Here is a 20039-nt window from a genome sequence, read left to right on the forward strand (position 1 = left end):
ACAGAATGATGAACAAAACTGTTCAAAAACATAAAAGTGTCATCTCTTCAGCATGCAGCTGCTTTTACCTTGTCATTTCACTTTCCTTCTTATTCCCACTTAAACATTTTTTTTTAACAAGCTTTATGACATTTGTTGAAGCCACACAAATCTTGGTACAAGGAGCCCTTAACTCATCTACTTGCTCTGTAAAGCAAGGAATTAAATCTCTGAACTGTAATACTGGATTGTTTGTGAATATATGCAATGGAGCCTAAAAGAATTGTCTGTTTATATATATATATATATATATATATATTTTTTTTTTAATTTTCTTTGCTGCATTGTTATGCCGATTTTGTGTCACTTTGATGCCTCAGTTCTGTGATTTCCACGTGTTGGCTGTCCAAGCCAAATGGATGCTGAAACCTTATTTGAAGTAAAAGGGATAATGTGGATTCTTAACAATTATTCTCATAACAACACAAAAACGTCTGTGAGAAGACAACTATACTTTTTCTGATGCTGACTTGATTTTGAAGGGGAAGTGAGTGTGCAGAGAGAGGAAGTATGGCCTTTGTGAGGCAGGCCCATTTCTCATGCCCTGCTGCCTTCCTGGCTGTACAGAAGGTTGATTTACTGACCCAGTAGGGGAAAAGGGGTGTCTGTGCTTTGCATGGTTGTGAGATCCTGATTTTACTAATGCCTTGCATAGTTGTGGGATCCCAGTTGTGCTGACTGTAAAAGCTCTAGATATAGCTGCACACTCATTTTTATTTCTTCTGCAGGAAAAAACATTCAGTCGTATACTCAGTGCTAGCACTTTTTGAGTGATCTGTCCAAGTATGCAAAAGGCTCCTAAGCGCAACACTGGCATAGGAAGACAAGCCCTCTGCTTGTCCTGCCAGGAGATATGTCCCATGATATTAGTGAAAGCAGGGGAAAAAGGATGAGAGCAGTGACTGTCACTCTTGTTACTTTCTCTGCGTCAGAGTAGCTGGTTCAGTGCCCTTGAATTTTCCACAAAGAATTCCTTCTCCACTGAACAGACAGGATGCAGGTAGTCCCATGCAAATACGAAGGCATCACAGCCAACAGATCCCATTCAAGAAACACAGCAGCAGTACCAGGTGCTTACTCAGAGTCTGCAAACACCAGAAATGCTATGAAGTGGAGGAAAAAACTAAGAGAGCAAATTCAGCACAGATGGCTTAGGCAAAGATTATATTTTCTTGCTAAGCTGATTCTTGCCTTTCATATCACTGATGAACTAATTGGCTTAACCCCAATGAAATTGTAGGCTCAGTGTCGTGTAATTGTATCTGAAGATAATTAAAACTTCAAAATGTAGTCTTCTAGGTAGATGTTGATTTTGTTGTTGTTGATTTTTTTCCAGCTGCCTTTCCAAAGTCAGTGCATTTATTTGGTCAGAAAAAAAAAAAAAATCATTTTGCATCCAAAAGCACAAGGTCCTGCATTTCAGCCAGGTCAATCCTATGTATAAATACTGGCTGGGCAGAGAGTGGATGGAGAACAGCCCTGAGGAGAAGGGCCTCGGGGTGTTGGTTGATGAGAAGCTCAACATAAGCTGGCAATTTGTGCTTGCAGCCCAGAAAGCCAACCAGATCCTGGGCTGCATCGAAAGTATGGCCAGCAGGTTGAGAGAGGTGATTTTCCCCCTCTGCTCTGGTCTTTTGAGACCCCACCTGGAGTACTGTGTTCAGCTCTGGAGCCCTCAGCACAAGAAGGACATGGACCTATTAGAGATAGTCCAGAGGAGGGCCACGAAGATGATCAAGGGGCTAGAGCATCTCTCCTTCCACAGGAGCTCTGTCTTCCACAGAGCTGCTTGCTTGTTCTCCCCAGGTGGGATGGGAGAGAAAATTGGAAAGGTAAAAGAGGGGGAACTCATGGATTGAAATAAAGACAATTAACTAGGCAAAGCAAAAGCTATTTGTGGAAGCAAAGTAAAAGGAGGAATTCACTCAGTACTTCCTATCAGCAGGCTGATCACAGACTCATAGAATCACAGAATAGCTTGGGTTGGAAGGGACCTTAAAGATCACCTAGTTCCAACACTGCTGCCATGGGCAGGAATGCCAGCCACTAGATCAGGTTGTCCAGGGCCTCATCCAACCTGGTCTTGAACACCTCCAGAGATGGTGTTCAACCAATTCCAGGAAAGCAGGACTCATCATGCATAATTGTTCCCTGGTAAGACGATTGCCATCACTCTGAACATCTCCGCCTTTCTCCTTCTTTACCTCAGCTTTTATTGCTGAGCATGGTATCATAGGGTATGGAATGCCTTTGGTCATTTGGGGTCAGCTGTCCTGACTGTGTCCCCTCCAAACTTGAACACACCAGCCTCCCCACTGGCAGTGCAGCAGGAGAATCTGAAGTCTCCTTGGCTCTGTGCAAGCACTGATCTACAACAACTAAAAATATTGGTGTGTGATCAACATTATTTTCATCAAAAATCCAAAGCGCAGCATCGTCCAAGCCTCTATGAAGAAAATTATTGTAGCCAAAACCATGATGAGGCCCTTCACCATTGTAGCCCTCCTTTGGACACTCTCTAATAGTTTTATTTCCTTCTTATATTGTAGCTCCCCAAACCATACACAGTACTCAGGATGAGGTTGTACCTGCAAACAGTAGATCAGGGCAATCACTTCCCTCAACTGGCTAGCAATGCTGTGCCCAATGCACCCCAGGACACAGTTGGCCTTTTTGGCTGCCAGGGCACACTGCTGACTCATATTCACCTTCCCTTTCCATGGGGCTGCTCTCTACTCTCTTGTCCCCTGGTCTGTACATATCAAGGGTTGCCCCATACCAGATGTAGAATCTAGCCCTTGCTCTTGTTAAATTTCACACAGCTGGTGATAGCCTAGCCCTCTAGTCTGTCAAGATCTCTCTGCAAGGCCTTTCTACCCCCCAAGCAGTAGCAGCTCCTCCTGATTTAATATCATCTGCAAACTTGGCGTTTGAGTCCTGGGTCCAGGTCATTTATGAAAACATTAAAGAGAACTGGCCCTAAAATGGATCACTGGGGAACTGCACTAGTGGCTGGCTGCCAGCCTTTGAGCCTGACCCATCAGTTGGTTGTTCCCCCACCATTTCATGAGTTTGTCGTACTGTAAGCAACAGTATTGAAAACTTCGCTGAAATCCGAAAAAATTACATCAGCTGGCTTCCCTTGGTCAACTAGGTTGGCAACCTGGTCACAAAAGGAAACGAAGTGTGTTAAACAGGCCTTTCCTCTCATGAACCCATGTTGAATGTGACCAATGACTGTGTTGTCTTTCCAGTGTTTTTCAGTAACTCCCAGGACAATCTTCTCCATAATTTTTCCAAGCACTGAAGCGAGACCGAAGGGCCTGTAATCACCAGGCTCTTCTTTCTTTCCTTTCTTGAAAACTGGGACAACATTTGCCAGCTTCCAGTCAACTGATCAACTAAGACCTCCTGGTGCTTTATCTCCTGCAGCAGCACCGAGATTAAAACCCCTCTCAGGGCCACCTCGCTGCGAGGCGCCGCAGCCGGCCCCCAGGACGCCATTTCGCGCTCCCCGCCCTGCCGGCTGGCGGCGCCATTTGCTGCCCCCGCGCCCCCTCCCCAAAATGGAGGCGCGTTGCCCTTCCCTCTCGGCGGGGGGAGCCTCCCTGTGGGCACGGCGCGGGACCAGCCCCGCATCCCCCGCCGCCCGCAGGTGAGGTTCCTCCCAGATCGGCAGTCGGGATGGCGCGGGGAGGGCTCTGCGCGGCCACCCTGCGCGGCGAGCCGGGCTGTGCGAGGCGGGGGCGGGCAGCGCAGCACCGCACCGCACCGCACCGCCGGCACCGCACCGCCCCGGCTCGTCGGCGCCGCCTCCAGCCGCGGGGCCGCGCACCCGCGGCAGGGACGGGGCCGCGGTCGGGGCTGCGGCCTCCGAGCGGCGAGAGGCGGCCGGCGTGAAGGGCCCTCGGCAGCTCGGGAGCGGGCGCTGCGGTGGGCGAGCGCCCGGCCGGAGCCGCAGCCGCAGCGGGGCAGCGCGAGAGGTAACGCGGCCGTGCCTCGCCCTGCCGCCACTAGCAGCTGAGGCAAAAAGCGTGTGTGTACGTGTGTGTGTGCGCCCTGTGTGTGTGCAACCTGTTAGGCCGGCAGTGCGAGGAGAAACAGCCCTGGGCTGCATGAGAGGGATGCGTATGTGCATATTTCATTTCCAGACATGCTATGTGTATTTATATACATGTGTGTGTAGCTCTGTCTGAGCTCAGAAATCATACCTTTATGTTGTCCTCTGCGTGTTTATTTGGATATTTTGTATATCTGAAGGATGTAAGGATGTTATTCGAGCCACGTTGTTACCCCATTTTCTGTCAGTGTGGGTGTTGCAGCCTAAACGCGTATTTACGTGTGGCTGGTGAATGTGATGCTAGTGTTTAGTATGTGAAATGCATTGTCAGTGCGTTAGGAGCGGTAGAGCAGAGCTTAAACAGAAGAAAATGCTGTCACAATTGTTACAGTAATTTTGGGAGCTATCTATGTTGTGATTTGTTTACAAATGCAGAAAATAACCCAGTCATTCCCCTGGCCCCCTTCAGGAGTGTGTCATTTAAACAGATAACCAATGAACTAGTCAGATAGGTGAGGGATAAAAATGAAACACATGTTGATTGCCACTGTGGTCCTCCCTAATCTGTTTGTGCTGTAGGAGTACTCCCGTGTGCCTCATACTGACTATGTGACAAGATATTGGCATTAATAAAGGATACTGGCTTTTAAACTCTTCAGGTCAGGTTCTGTATGCCTTTGTCCGTACAGTGTTTTATAGCAGGAGCCTGATCCTCAGCCACACAATTGTAATACGTGCTTGCTTTGTTTAATTACCCACTCGTGTTCTGCAGGGTTTACTATTGCAGCTATTATTTCACAATTAGGCATTGTCGTAAGCCAAATCTACATCCTTAAAAAGCTGGTACAGTACAAAGTTAATAGGTGATCCTGTCCCTATTCGTTTTGGTAACTGAGGTGGGGTGGGGGTTGAGCTGTTCAGCATGTTGCACATCAAACTGTGTGTCTGAGTGGTGCAGGTATGTGTGTGCAAGATGCATAGGCAGGTGTTTTTCCCTAAAGCACTGTGCAATGGAAGAGGCAACGTGGCCTGAATTTTACACTGTTGAGGCTCACAGGAGTTATTGTCATGGCCTGTGGAAGAGACTGCTCTGGGGATGCCTGCCCAGGCTGATCTTTCTCCAACTACAGGGAGTATTGTGATGGAGGGATGAAAGTGCACTTCATAAACACTAATTCCAGTGGTGTAGAGCTGGGGGAGTTCCCATGTGCAGGTTTCTGAACCTGCTAGTGCAATGGCCATGAGGAATGGTTCAGATAGAATTGGCTCCTGTTCCTTTGCACATGCACACACAGTGTGTGTTTCAGATGGAGAACCTTTCCAGTTGAATAATTGCATGGGCTTCTTCACATATTTGTAATATGGACTTCTATTACACGTATTTGAAAGAAAAGCAGCGTTGCTTTATTAGTTTTGGTAATGCTGCTAAATGCGTATCTGTAGTAGGATTCAGCAATTAGAGGCAGGTCTGTGATCAAGTGCTGTACATCCAACAGTCTCTAATTTCAGTGCTGCAGAGGAAATGCAGAGCCATAGTAATGGATATTGTACCCCTGGGGAGAAATTCTTCCTATTATCAAGCAGTTAGCTTTCAATTTCTGTCACAAACTGTCTTTCTGTACAAATTTATAATCTAATATAACTGTAGATACAATTTTTCCATATAAATATCTCTCTGACCAATATCAGTGTCTAACTTGAGTATATTTCAGGATGATATGACTTCACAATGAGCAGATGTGAATTTAGTCAGTCCAGCTGGAGGTCGCATGAATGTGGTTAACTCAATGTTCAGTTTTCAACTAATTAACTTTGTTGAAGAGATGTTTTAGTGATTGTTTAGTCCTAATACCTTTTGCTGGGAAAAAAAGAGGAAATCTGTTCTCTATACAAATTGTTAACTCTTCTGCATGTTATAAGGTGTTTCACTGGTTAAATATAGACTGATTCAAAAGAAAATATGCTCAGTCACCTAAAGTGGGGCTGCAGAGATTGTCCTCTCAGTAGGGGCGGTGGTGGTGTGTGCACACGCGTGCTTGCTTTATCAGTTTATAACAAGCAAGTCGTTTTCTAAACAGCACGGTTAAAGAAGCTTTCTGTGAATTTGTGTCGAGGTCAATTGGCTTTTAAACTGAAATCTAACAAGTTTAGTGTTTTTTTTTTTTTTTTTTTTTTCCCCAATTATCTTTGCATATTCCTCTACATTTTTGGATGAACACCCCCCTCCCCCCCCCCCCCCTTTTCTATACAGTGCATTGATGGTGTCACAGGAGTGCCATTTTCAATTATTGATACTGGATGGCATATTTTGGGGTGGCTGGCATGTAGAAGTTCAAATAGTAGTTCTGCCTCTTGTGGCTTGGCTGCTTTTACAGAAGTGGTAGGAAGCTAATTACCTGCCGGTAATCTGTTCTTAAATTGAAATCTGCTCAATGGCTCTAGGATTGGGTTTTTGTGTGTGTTTTTTTTCGCTTCTTTGTTTTTAAGATGAAAGCTAACAATGGGTGTACAACTTAGCATGGCCATGTGAGCAAAAACTTTTTTTCCCTTCTTTTCTTGTCTAAGAAAACAAACAATTTGCTCCTTTGCTCTCATATTGACATACATGTACAAGCTTTCAAACCTAGAAGTGGATGTACAGCATCCCACTGTAATAAGTCTTTTTTGAAAGCAGTAAAAGAGGAGGACACAATTGGAGAGAGTGTTTATATACTTCACCTTCAATATCTTGGCTTTTCTGGTTGTATACTGTTTTACCCAAGCCACAATATGTGAGCTTTTTGGTTTGTTTGTTTGCAGTTTCATTTGGTCACCATTGATGTTCTCTGTGCTCAGCACTTCTGAGATCAGTGTCTCATGCAGTGTATTTACAAACTCAGGTCCTCCAGATTTGCAACCACTGGCTTTAAGGATACTAGCTAGGTAGAGGTCACGTTACAAGAAGAGTTGATTTTTAAGTCTTAGATAATAATTCTGCTACATAATACCTGCAATGGTTCACGTATTATAAGTGAAAACTCCTAAATTCTGACACTGATTTAGGTGGGACCATGACTTTGTCCCATGAAGTTCTTCTTTAAAAAAAGAAAAGGGAAAATAAAAAGCACTGAGACTTGTAAGAGTCACAATTTAACATTAAAGACTTTGTTTTCAAATTGTAAAACTTTATCTGCAGCAATGAGAGTTAGCAAGGTTGAATTTGCAGGCTGTAGGTTGTTTGTAGGTTGGAATTTTTCAACAATTGCTATAGTTCAGGCACTTAAAATTTATGAAAATCCTAAGAACTGCGGTACAGCAGTGATGATCTGAACCAACAAATAGCTCCTTTTTATTTATATTTGAGGGCTGGTAGTCTGAGTATGAAAAATGCTGCTAGCATCAACTTGATGCTCTAGCTAATCTTTTGTTCTGGTTTTAGTAGATGACTAATACAATCATTTTTGGCCTTGAACAGGTGCAAAATAGTTTTAGATGGAGCAACTGATCAGATAAGCACACAGAACAGAAGAACTATCTGAATGAGAATCTTTCTTTTAACTCTTAGAGTTTGCTCACATTTCCCTGGGATTATTAACCCTTGCCTGAAATGTTACTTCTGCCACAAAAGGATGTGTCTGCATCGAGTTGGACCCTTTGGTGCAGTTAAGTTTCTTTACGACAAAAAGCAGAAGATATACTTCCACTAGGAATTGGACTGAGACCACACAGTGTCATCACCCAGTCCTTCAATCAGCTGTCAGACAGTAACAACTTAAAGTTCTCCAAGCTTGAAAAAGATTCATAGCACCTTTTCTGTCTGTGTATGTCTCCTCCTTCCAGGCAGTCTGCTAAGTTTCTCTCACTTTTTTCAAAATTCAGAAGTGATGTTATGTACAGCAGTGGGATGGTTGTTTTGTGGTCTCTCTTCCTGCTGTAAAAATAGGTAAGCAATGGAAGAACATACTTAAAGAAATTCTGAAATACCTTTCAGGGGAGCCTCAGGAACAGGTTAGACAGAAATCCCAAGGAGGATTTAAGGATGCTTTGTCTTGCCCCAGGGCAGCGTATGGAACAAGATACCATCTTCCTTCATGTTCCTTCAAGTTTTCCCTTTCCAGGGCTGTTGTGGTACTGAAACCAGGACAAGGACTCATTTCATTTTCTCTTCAGAGTACATATTTGACGATAAGAAAGAAAACTGATAAAGAAGGCCCTGTTCTGGTGAGAACTAAATATGTATGAAATCCAAAGTATATTGTTTTGGAGGAATTATCCATTAGTTTTCCTCACTCTAGTGTCTTTATTCAGAGAATAGATATTTCCCTGTCCTGCCAGTGGGGAGTGCAGGGTTCTGAGATGTCTAGTGTTGTCCATCTGTGCTACTAACCTCTGCTGACAGGAGCTTTTGATTTGTTGGTGCCCCTTTCCTGTTGGTCTGTCCGACTTCAAGGCTTTACAAACATCTGTAATATAAATTGCACATTAACAATCCTGAAGGATTCAGACTTCTTCCATTTGTTGTTATGCCATAATATGGTATAAATCCTGATACTAACAATAGCACTTAAGTTTCTCTTCAGAGCAGTTCCATCATTTATTGTTTTTGGTTGTTTTTTTTGTTTTGTTTTGTTTTGTTTTCTTCCATGTATGTAATACTTGACACTATGTAACACTGCTAAGCATCTCATCTTTAGGAATTCCACTGTTTGCTGTCTCCACTGCAATTGTAATAAAGGCTGCAAAAATCTATTAGAATAAAATTATGTTTCTTACGGAGCACTGCCTTCTGTTGTTATTTGTGAGGTTGGTATTCTTTGACAGTTGACAGAGCTGTGGGTATCAGGGGAAGTAATGGATCACACAGTCCACCAGTGTAACATGGCAGGGTATTTTCAGCTCTTCATTTAGTTGTTTTATCACTATTACCTTGCTGTTTGTGTCTTAAACTTGACCCAGAGAATTGATTTAGAGTTGGGCCACAATATCCATCTAGGTGTCAGCCTGCAATAAGACACCTATGGGAGCCGCTCTGAATAAAGCAGAGATGTTGACAATTGCAGCTATATCCCGGTGGTGGTCATGGTTCTGTGTTTTCAAGTACAGGTACATAGTGCGAGAAAGTTGTGTGAGAAGAAAGTGATTTTGCACACAGGTAATAAGTAGTAACGATTCAGTAATGATTCTGTTGTACCATCCACATCTCTTGAAAAACTTGAATATCATCCCCTTTATTTAGATGTGCCTGCTTTGTTGACGTGCATTCTAGTAGTAGCTCTAATACTAGAATTCCTGCTGTCTGCAAGTATCCTGAATGTTTTTTGTTGTTGTTGTTGTTGTTTTTTTTGGTAGTTTTTTGTTTTTTTTTTTTTTCTGTGATGCTAGGGACAAATGCTAATGTCATGAGATTTTCTTTTTTGCCCTTCTGCAGTATTAATACAATACTAATACTCATCTATTACTTAACTGACTTAGGTATTAATGCGGGTAGGGCTACTGATGAAATAACACCCACTGAAGAATTAATACCAGTTAGGTTTCCTAAAGAATTGTCTTATATATGTTAATGTTCGCGTTAAACATAGTATATAAAGACACTTCTGTTAGGTGCAGGTCAGACCAAGTGGTAACGTGTTCATTTACTCTGCCATCCTGATTTGTAAAAGAGATGCTGTCCATCAAAAATATATATATTTTTTGCTTTAACTGCAGCTTAAGATTTCAGATAGTGTTTCAGCATTTCTTTTGGCCTGTGGCCCAGCTGTGCTATTGACCAGAAGGGCAAGGAGGTGAGAAGCCCCTGCTTGCCTTTCCTACCACTATTAGTGTCACTGTGCCCAGTGTTCTTATAGCCCTTGCTCTCTTGGAGGCATCAGTTGGCTAGCATTGCTCACTGGCTACTCAAAGGCACCACTGGTTCCTATCTCCGATTTCCTTAGCTAATAGGACAGCAGTGTACTGCCTTACGCCGTTCTGCAGCACTAGGATTTGATGTATTTCCAAATACAGGTAATTTAGTCCGTCTGTGTTCTTACTGTTATAGCTGTGGACTAATTAACATGTAAAAGGTGGCAGGGTAGTTCTGCTTGGCTGACCCTTTTCTCTCTGAGCAAGTGAGCTGAATCTGCATTAAAATCCAGGTAAAACAAAAAGCACAGTGAGATTTGGGGTGGAGGAGGAACATCCCCTAGGGGAATGGGCAGTTCTTTTCCCTTAGAAAGTTGTTGTGCTTCATGTGTTATCTAACAAATGACATCATGGTCCTGATCAGCAACTGCAGGTGTTTAAAACATCATAAAGTCAAAACTTGTCTTGAGGGATCAGTTGAGAATAGCCTTTCTGTTGGCTAGAACGGAGCCAAATGCTCAGAGTAAGGCAATATATATATGTGTGTATATATATAATGCGTGTGTGTATCTGTATATGCATACAGTTATTTTTACCTGTCTGTGGGCTCAAGGCTGCCATCCCTCATCCAGCTAAAAGTGTACATGTTTTGTATCTTTGAGTGCCAAGAAAATCCAAAGTCAGTAACATCAGTGTTATCAGTCTGCTTGTAGCAGAACAGAAGTAAGTCTCTGTTACATGAGTGAAGGACAGATTCAGCTGGAGAATCCATCTCATGGCCTTACTGATTTTTAACTGTTGGAGTCTCATGACTGGCCTTCTATGTGATTTTAATGTCTCATTTGTGTGCTGAAGTGTGCGCGAACAGTACAGTATGATGCGGAAGGTAAGAGGAGCATTACATGTATACATCCAAGCTCTTGAAATTCTGAGTGTTTACTCTTAACTGTTGAAGAAAGCATTTGGTTTCTGGTGGTTGCGTTCTCTCTGTGGGTCAGAAGCTATGCACTGAATTACAGCTCTGTGTGTGTTGTGTTTGAGCGTGATCATAATACTGGGAAACATAAGCTGGCTTTGCAGTGAGTGGAAGCTCCTCCATTATGTAGGAATTAAACACAAATGGCTGTGTTGCCACAGAGCAGCATGGAAAGACAGTGCCTCTGTGCATGCAGAGTATCCTCATGCTGTGAACACTAGGGATAAGGTGTGTAGTCCAAAGCCTGGCATTTTGCTGCTTTGGTAACTTTTATTAATACAAACTGTATGTATATTTATATATATGTTTGTTTTTTTTAAAAGCACTTATGTTTCTGAACCAAGGCAAGTAATGTTGCAAAAGTCTGAATCATTTGCATTAGAAAAAGGTATCTAGTATTTCAGCTCCTACAAATACATTTTTGCGTGTGTGTGAACCAGGTGGCAGAGGACATACAGAACATGCAGAGCAGTGTTCGTAAAGCAAAGCTCTTCCCCTTTGTTTGAATCCCTTCTAGCTAAGGGTACAGGGTTAGCACACTTGCTCCTTCGGAGAAGTGATATAACCTGTGCCTTGGGCTGGCATTCCCATCTGGAGTTCATGGTTTTTCCTAGTGTTGCTAGAAGTTACGTGGATGACTCAGTCTCCCCTTCCAGGATATGGAAATCACTACTTATCTCCTTTAGTGGCAGCAAAGTACACCTTACTTAGGAAAAAAGGTTGTAAAATAAGCAAAATTTTTCTGCCATCTGATCAGTGTTAAATTTTCCCTTGTGATGTTCTGTTTCCAAGCCTGGTGCATTTTTCTGTAGGCTCAAGGACCGAAAAATGTGTCTTAACCATCTGGTCCAATTGGCTGCTTCTGGGACTAAGCGAAGGTTACAGCAACTACCTACTACCTCAGACACCTCAAGTTTCAGGAATAAGCTCTTCTGCAAATTGCAAGTCCTTGATCGTGGGGATTGAGAGAAGTTTCCAAGGGCTAGAGGAAAGCAGCTGTCACTCCTGTCTTCAGAAAGGGCAAGGAGGGAGAACCTGGGGAACCTCAGGCTTGTCAGCCTCACCTGGGCCCCCTGGGAAGGTGGCAGGGCAGCTAAACTTGGAAAGCATTTCCAGGCACACAGCATGAAAAGCAGCGTGGCCAGCAGGCCAAGGGAGGTGATTGTCCCCCTCTACTCTGCCCTTGTGAAGCCCCACCTGGAGTACTGCATCCAGGTCTGGGGCCCCCAGCACAAGAAGGCGGTGGGGCTGTTAGAGCAGGTCCAGAGGGGAGCCACAAAGATGCTCAGAGGGCTGGTGTACCTCCTCCATGAAGAAAGGCTGAGAGAGCTGGGCCTGTTCAGCCTGGAGAAGAGAAGGCTTTGGGGGGACCTTATTGCAGCTTTTCAGTACTTAAACAGGGCTTATAAAAACATAGAGAACAACTTTTCAAATTTTTACTTGGGCAGATAATGACAGGACAAGGCAGGAATGGTTTTAAACTAAAAATATAAAAGTACATGTTTTAAGGCACCTGCCGAAAGCAGCCAGTTAGCAGCATTTCTGTCATGTAGGTATCTGAGATTCGAATGTCACTGCCTTTACCAAGTCCCTTAACGAGCATCAAAGGGAGTTGACTGGAATGCTCTGCTTTGAGAAGGACTATTCTCTAATAAACACGCTGCTCATGTTTTCCTTTACAAAATTGTTTTTTGGATCTGCTTAGGATTGTTTGTATAGGAGGAGTTGTAAGTTTGGCTAAACTAACTTTTTTTTCCCTTGGATGAATAATGTGGATTTGAATTACTTATTCCTTTGTAGATCTATTTTTTGCTTTGGTCATCTTATTTGGAGAACCTAGTATCCTGGTAGGCGATGTCAGCTTAGAGACTCTGGAGAAGTGTCTGCTTGTATTACCTTGGTAGCTGGGAGGGAATGGCTTGCTTGCTGCCTTGAGAATTGATTTAACACTTTTAGGATTTTTAGTGTGGTTGATAATGTCCATGATTGCTTAGTTAGTTAGGAAGTCCAGGAGACCAAGTACCAATATATCTTGAACATTTCTGTATCTCTAGAGAATGAGACTTCCAGGTAGGTAATTTGTTCTGCATCTTCACCTTGCCTAATCTACTGTGTCCTCAGTCAGGAAGTAATAATGAAGCCTGTGTTTAACCTGTCTGTTTGCTTTTACTGTGACGTTCTAATTGATGCTCACATCTGACCTGTTTCTTCCTGTGCTGTCTGTTGCAGTGCTTCACGGCCACAGCAGGGTATTAAACAATATTAGAGGAAACCGACATCAAGTCCTGTAATTTCCACGCAGCTGGTTGGAAAAGCAGTTGTCACTGCCCTCTGGGTGCAGCATGGCATTTGGACTTGGTGTTCTCTGCCTGTTACTATGGGCAATAACAGGTAGGAGTTTGCTTCTTGTGTATCTGAGTCATGCAGAATGAGTGAAGCAAATGCTCCTGGAGTGTGAACGCTGGAGTGAATGAAATATGAATAAGACAAGAGCTGGGAAATCTTGTGACTCCTCAGTGAGTTCTCATAAGGTACAGCTTCATAACTGGCAGCCAGTTGCAAAGGAGCAATGCATTTTTTTTGAGTGACTGTTTGGAGACAATTTCAGTGTGTCTGTTTCAGATGTGTGTGGCAAGAGGGAATAGAGGAAGAGTTGCAGGAGTTTTCCTTCTCTTTCTCTTGCAGGACAGAAGTTTAGCAGTGATGAATTGTTTGTGGTCTAAGCTGCCTTTTTTGCTCTGAAGTATCATAGGATGGTTGACATGTGAGAAGCAGAAATGGATTTGCTCACGTTTTCCACCTCTTCATTCCATCTTCAGACATGTATTTCCTTTTAAAGACCACAAGAAAGTCATGTAGGTGTCTGCTTCAGCGACAGAAATACAGAATTTATTTCCATAATCAGATGAAGAATGATTGATGCGATTTCTAGGTGAAGCCCAGTGATGAGTGGTGTCCCACTGGGGTTTGTATTGGGACCAATATTGCATAACATCTTTGTCAGTGACATGGACAGTGCACCCTCAGCAAGTTCATGGACAACACCAGGCTGAGTTGTGTAGTTGACACACTGGAGGGGAGGGAGGCCATAATGAGGGATACTGACAGACTTGACAGGTGGACCCAAGTGAATCTCACAAAGTTCAGCAGGGCCAAGTGTCCTGCACGTGGGTTGGTGTAATCCCAAACGTGAATAGAGGCTGAGCGATGAGTGGTTTGAGAGCAGCCCTGAGGAGAAGGACGTGGGGGTGCGGGCTGATGAGAAGCTCAACGTGAGCTGGCAATGTGCACTTGCAGCCTGGAAAACCAACCATATCCTGGGCTGCATCAAAAGAAGTGTATCTAGCATGTAAAGGGAGGTGCTTCTTCCCATCTTCTCTGCTCTCCTGAGACCCCATGTGGAGTACTGTGCTCAGCTCTGGGGCCCCCAGCACAAGAAGGGCATGGACCTCTTAAAACAAGTCCAGAGGAGGGCCACAAAGCAGTATTTCATGAATTAAAGTATTTTCTTAATTAGCCAGAATTAAGAAAATAGTATTCAGTTATTTGTCTTACCCATCCTGTAATATAAAAAGAATTGGCTTTTTAATGAGGGAGAGCCTTGCCTCTGTGTTTAAGTTTAAATTGATTGTTGAATTTGGAAATGGGGGATAGGCATTAACTACAGGTATGCTGGTAGCTGTTTTGGAGCAGTCATTGGGATTGCCCTGAGGATCTTACCCTGCCAAGTTTTTTAGCAGAACATAGAACAGTGTTTTTTTGTTTGTTTGTTTGTTTGTTTTTACTAAACAGTAAGTATACCCTTTGTAAATAAAAAAAAAAAAAAAAAAAATCTCCTATGAGATGCTGAATATCTGCTGTAGTGTCCTTGCCAGTATCTTGAGGAGGAGGGGAAAAGGGGGGGAAAAAAAAAAAAAACAAAACACAACCAAAAAACCTCACCAACCCAACAACAAAAATCCCACCCCACACACAACCTTCAGTAGAAGGTAGTAATGTGCAGTAAATGCTGAATTTTGGCTGTTAAGGATGTCACACTTTTAGGCTTTTGATGATGTTAATTGTTAGCATATCCTCCTTGTGCACATGGAAAGTATTGTTGTCATTCTTTAGTTGCAATTTTGCTGCCTTCTCTTGATTAATCTGAGACCAAGACCATTACACCCAGACTGCTGGCTGTATTCTAAGCTTTTCCCTGTATCAGGTACAAGCACACAGTGTTTAAAGGCTAAACATTGTAGTATCATCCCTCCATTTATTTATTTACATCTCAATATTTTGCTGGCATTTTCCATCCAATTAAGATCAACTCTGAACTTTAAGGTACTCACTGATTTCCAGGATATGTTTGCTGAAATTTGTGAGTAGATGCTCACCTCTGTTATATCAAAAGGACTTTTTCCTGTGTACAATTTGAAATGTGAATTGTCTCAGGTTTAAGAAGCTACTAGATGTTTGTTCCGCAGTTTTTCTCTGCAAATGAGCTTGTGCCTCTGAAGACTACTTTTTCTTTCCCCTAAAATAAATAAGGGGAGCAGGTGGAAGGAGAAATGCAGGAAGAAAAGAGGAATCTTTTAAGACCTCCATCTGTTCCATTTTTTTTATACCAAGTATTTTTTTACCACTCGTTTTAACTTGGATAACAAGAAGGCAGATTTAATAGAAGAGAGGTTTAACATTGCATCCTTGAGAAGGAACAGAGAAACAGGCTTATTAGTGAATATCTTCAGAAAGATACTGAATAATAAACGCTTTGGTTTGTCAAAAGGAGTTAATGTGGTCTACTCAGTACAAAAGATGTGGAAATACTGGAGGAAGCCCAATGAACGGCCACAAAGATGGTGAAGGTGGAGCATCTCTCCTACATGGAAAGGCTGAGAGAGCTGGGACTGTTCAGCCTAGAGAAGAGGAGTCTCAGGGGTATCTTATCAGTGCAAATATCTGAAAGGAGGGTACAAAAAGGACAGAACCAGGTTCTTAGTGGTGCCCAGTGCCAGGACAAGAGGCAATTGGTACAACCTGGAACACGGGAGGCTCTGTCTGAGTATCAGGAAACATTGTACGGGTGGTGGCTCAGGTTGCCCAGAGAGATAGTGGAGTCTCCCTCCTTGGAGATCTTCAGAAGCCATCTGAACACGGTCCCGGGCAACCTGCTCTAGGTGTCCCTGCATGAGCAGGGGGCTCTCTTACTTAGATGCCATTTATTTGTTTATTTTGTGCGTGATGGGTTTTGGCTAGCGTTCAATTGGTTTTGATGAAAAACAAAACTAAAACAGTAGGCAGATCACCTAGTGAACCCAGATATGTACCAGTGACCTTGACTAATGCTTCTTGGGAGGCTTAAGCTGACTGTGGCAGTAGGTATTAGTGTCATACAGGTGTTAGTGCACCGTGCCTCTTGGCTGTGGTTTAACCCCAGCAGGCAGCTAAGTGCCACAGAGTACCACTAAATACCTCTGCAACAACAAAACCATCGGTGCGTTATCAACAGTATTTTTCTCCTAAATCCAAAAGATGGCACGCACCAGCCACTGTGGAGAAAATGAAGCCAGCTGAAACCAGGGCAAAGTGTTAGGTTTTTCTGTGAACCTGCCAGAGAGAGCAGAGAGCCTCCATTAGATTTTGCAAGTAGTCCCCTTGCCCAGCCAAGCAGGATGGTGTCCTGCCTGCTGTGGTAGAGGTCCAGCTGCGCTCCTTCAGGGCCCTTCAGGGCTCTTGAATGAGAGGGCTCGTGTAAGCAGATGAGAGTGGTGGTGTGCAGCTTGAAGAAGGATGTTAGTGTTTCTTCACTAAAGGAAGGAATCCCTTTAAAATGAAGCTATATTCCATAGTGTGACTAGTTCTTAGTTTGGTTTGCTGCTTTTTTTATTTTATTTATTATTATTTTTTTGAGGGGCAGGCAAGCTAACCAGCTCGCTTAACTAGGTCTGTGGACATGTTGGCACTGTCCTACTGCAGGCATGTAATGCTTACAGAACTTGTAGGCTGGGCACCAGAGGGCTTTCAGGGCTCATAAAGAAGGGAAGCATTATTTTTGTTGGTAACCTGAATGCATGCTTCAGAAATAATAAACCAAATTGCATGATGCTTTTTTGGCAAGGACTGTTCAGAGTAGATGAGTGCTTTAATATCTGAGTCCATCTGACAGAAGGAAAAAAATATTCCCTTGTTATCTGTTATGGGAGTGTTTTAGCAGACACAAATGTCACTATGTGACATTTCACTTGTCGCTTTCAGAAAATACTCTGTAAATAAGAAAGGGCAAGCTACATTTTACTTGAGCCCTTTGCAGTCTGGAGATTGGGGGTGAGAGAAAGGGGAATATGAAATTACAGTTAAGATGAAGTTCAGTAGAAGTAGATCTTGTACTTCCCATCTGAACACAATTAATAGACGCACCTAGTGTCAGGCTGATCTAGCCTCTCTTTATTTGCCCACTTTTGCCCAGTTACTGCTGGAATTTATCTCAGTTAGGTATAGCTCTAGGTGAAGCAAGAGGTGAAACTGATTACTTTCATATTACAGTACAGGATTACAGTTAGATTTAATTTAGAGCTGGCTGGGATATAATTTTCCCATTGTATAGAAATCATCTATCATGAAGTTTGTTCCATTTCTCATCAGGATGAAACAAAGGCCATCTGACACGTTGTTTATGAGAAGGGGATGGCTAAGGTTTGTGTCTAGGACACCTGGCTGGGAGATTTAGGTTCAAAGTCATGCGTTGTCTTAGGAGCATTGTGGACATGTTTCTCTCTGCAGATAATGAAACACCATAAATTTTGTGGGAGGCTGACTGCAATATCATAGCTGGTATATCAATCTGAAAGTGGCAGAATGAGATTTGAAGCTTTGCTTGACATCAGGCTGTAAGTCTGGCCCAAGGCTAGAGTTTGGATTATTCCAGTTGGTGAGTCTTGTCTCTAAGAATTTCTGGTCAGTCTTTTCTGAACAAAAAAATAATTATACTTTCAATTTTTTTTAATTGGTTAGTCACTTTCTCCTTCAATGATGAGGTAAAGAAGGGAAGAGATTAAAACAGTACCCAGAGGATTTCTGCCTGGTCAGGTGGTATGTAGCAGCCATACTGCTGTGAGGTCACTTTTCCCAGTCCTCTGTTTAATGCTAACCCACAAGCTCTGTCAGCTCCTCATCCGTCCCCAGGCAGAGCTCTGCACACTGCAGCTGCTCACTTACGTTAAGGGCAACACACCCTCCTTGTTTTCCTAGACTGTCCTTCCTAAAGAGCCTCCATTGCAATATTCTAGCTGCAGCAGCTGTCCCCCCACATCTCTGTGATCCCAGTAAGATCATAGCCCTGTGTGCAGATCTCTGTATTCCTCTTGTTTATTCCCCATACCGTATGCATTAGTGCACAGGCACTACAGAGGCACCTCAACATGCTGGGAGGTGCTCCAGCATTTTAACCCAGAGCTCCTCTGGGTGCCCCCTCAACTTAAAGGAACAATTTGTGCTGGCAGCTCATGGTCTTTGCTAGGGTTTTGTGTTCTTGGAGGTGAAAGGAAATGTGGAAGAAATAACTTTATGGCACGTGTAAGAAAAAGTGCACAAATCATGCATCTTCTGGGTGCAGGTAAAGGTGCTTCATGTCTGGGTTGTTAGGCTAGGTTATTATAAGTTCCTGTTTGCTTGAGCAGATTTCTCACTGAATCTGAAAAGTGGAAGACTAGTCAGCCTCCCAGCTCCATGAAGGAGTAGCTAGAGTCAGAAAAACAGTACTTGAAGCTGTTTATCCTTTTTGTCAGCTTCCTATTCAGCTATACCTAATTGCAAGCAAGTGAATTTAAAAACAAAACATTAAAAAAAATAATAATAATAAAAATTAAAAAAAAAAATTGCTTTTCCTCATCCCAAATAGCCAGCTCTGCAAAACCATCATAAAATCTTGCCCGCTCTATATTTTCTGCTATGTTGTTTGAGTGGAGTGGAGAGAAGTCAGTGGTTGAATGGCAGGCTGTCCTGTCAGCTTGTCCTTTAGGGCAATGGGTCAGTTGGGAATAGTCTGGGGTGCTGTGAATGTCTCACACTGCACTTAATCTGTCATGCAAGCTGCACGTTCATCCCAGGCAGTGCGATGCTCCCCAGGTAGTCCAGTAGCTGGACACAGGCAGTGTGTTGTGAACCGCAGTTCAGCCCAGGAGTGGGTTAGCTGTGGTGTGGTTGTTGGGTATGCTTGCATGTGTAGGAGATTTGCTGAATCTCCGAAGAGATGTAATCCATTAAACTGTCTTCTTTTTATCTGCCCTATGCTATAATATGCTATAAATGAGCTTTCTGCCACCAGTACTCTGCTGACAGCTTTGTTAATGACATGCAAGGCAGGCAAATCAAAATTGGTTTACCATTGCTGTATTAGCTCCACAGCAGTGGCATCTTGTTTTCACTGGCTGAGATAGCAAGCTTGGTTGAAAACCATGTTAAGAAGAATGTGCTGATTTTACTAAACATTTTTTTTGAAGCATGACCAGATTAAGGTTGCATTTTGGAGAGGAATTTTGAACAGCAGTCATAGTACATGGAAAAATGTTAAATATTGATTCAGATGTACATTATGTCAATTCATACTTGATTTAAGTATTTTGTACTTGTAATCTCTATGCTATGAAAATAATTTGGATGTTATACTAAAAGATTCCTTCCTTTGCAGTGAAGGTATAAAGATTCTCAGCGCTGGAACAAGCTCTTGGGATTTCACATGAATGGTTAAAGCAGCAAAACTTTGAGAATTCAATTCCCCTCCCTGCCCCTGTATCTTGTATTATCAAGTCCAGCATTTACATTGGTATGAGACAGCTTTTGTGAAGTTTGAGTGAGATGACATGTTTCTCAAGTGGAGATCTTAGCTTCCTTCTCACTCAAATGGAACAATGAGATGTTACTGCTTCTTGTTTTTGTTTTAAAACTTATTTTTTCTCCCTGTGTTATGAGGAGTATCAGAGTACCTCTTTTTTTTTTTTTTTTTTCTGTTCCCTGCTCTGTTTTTGTTTTTAAGTATTCGCAGATGACTTTGGTCTCTTTATGTTGGCATTTGTATTTGGAGCAAGCCAATAAGAAACATGTGATAAAATAGAGATCCTACACTGAAAAATCCTAAGTACAAATACTACTGCAAATGGACAT

General features: G+C 42.9%; 1 protein-coding gene and 1 long non-coding RNA gene across 5 annotated transcripts in view; both read left to right on the top strand.

The window, feature by feature from the left end:
• The window catches only part of LOC311431379, a 401329-nt gene that overhangs the window by 339340 nt on the left and 41950 nt on the right, over positions 1-20039 (top strand). The window lies entirely within an intron of this gene.
• KIAA0319 overlaps positions 3588-20039 on the top strand; it is a 54619-nt gene continuing 38167 nt past the window's right edge. For 2 of the 4 annotated variants that reach the window (XM_084509690.1, XM_084509692.1), the window contains exons 1-2: positions 3588-3694; positions 13128-13289. In XM_084509690.1, the coding sequence (XP_084365816.1) occupies positions 13241-13289 (49 nt within the window). In that variant the 5' untranslated portion in view covers positions 3588-3694; positions 13128-13240. Of the gene's footprint in view, positions 3695-3893; positions 4023-13127; positions 13290-13583; positions 13754-20039 lie in introns of those variants that run through there. The other 2 variants (XM_084509691.1, XM_084509693.1) reach the window with 2 other exon arrangements.

The sequence above is a fragment of the Aythya ferina genome (assembly GCF_964211825.1).
Source record: "Aythya ferina genome assembly, chromosome: 2".
Lineage (NCBI taxonomy): Eukaryota > Metazoa > Chordata > Aves > Anseriformes > Anatidae > Aythya > Aythya ferina.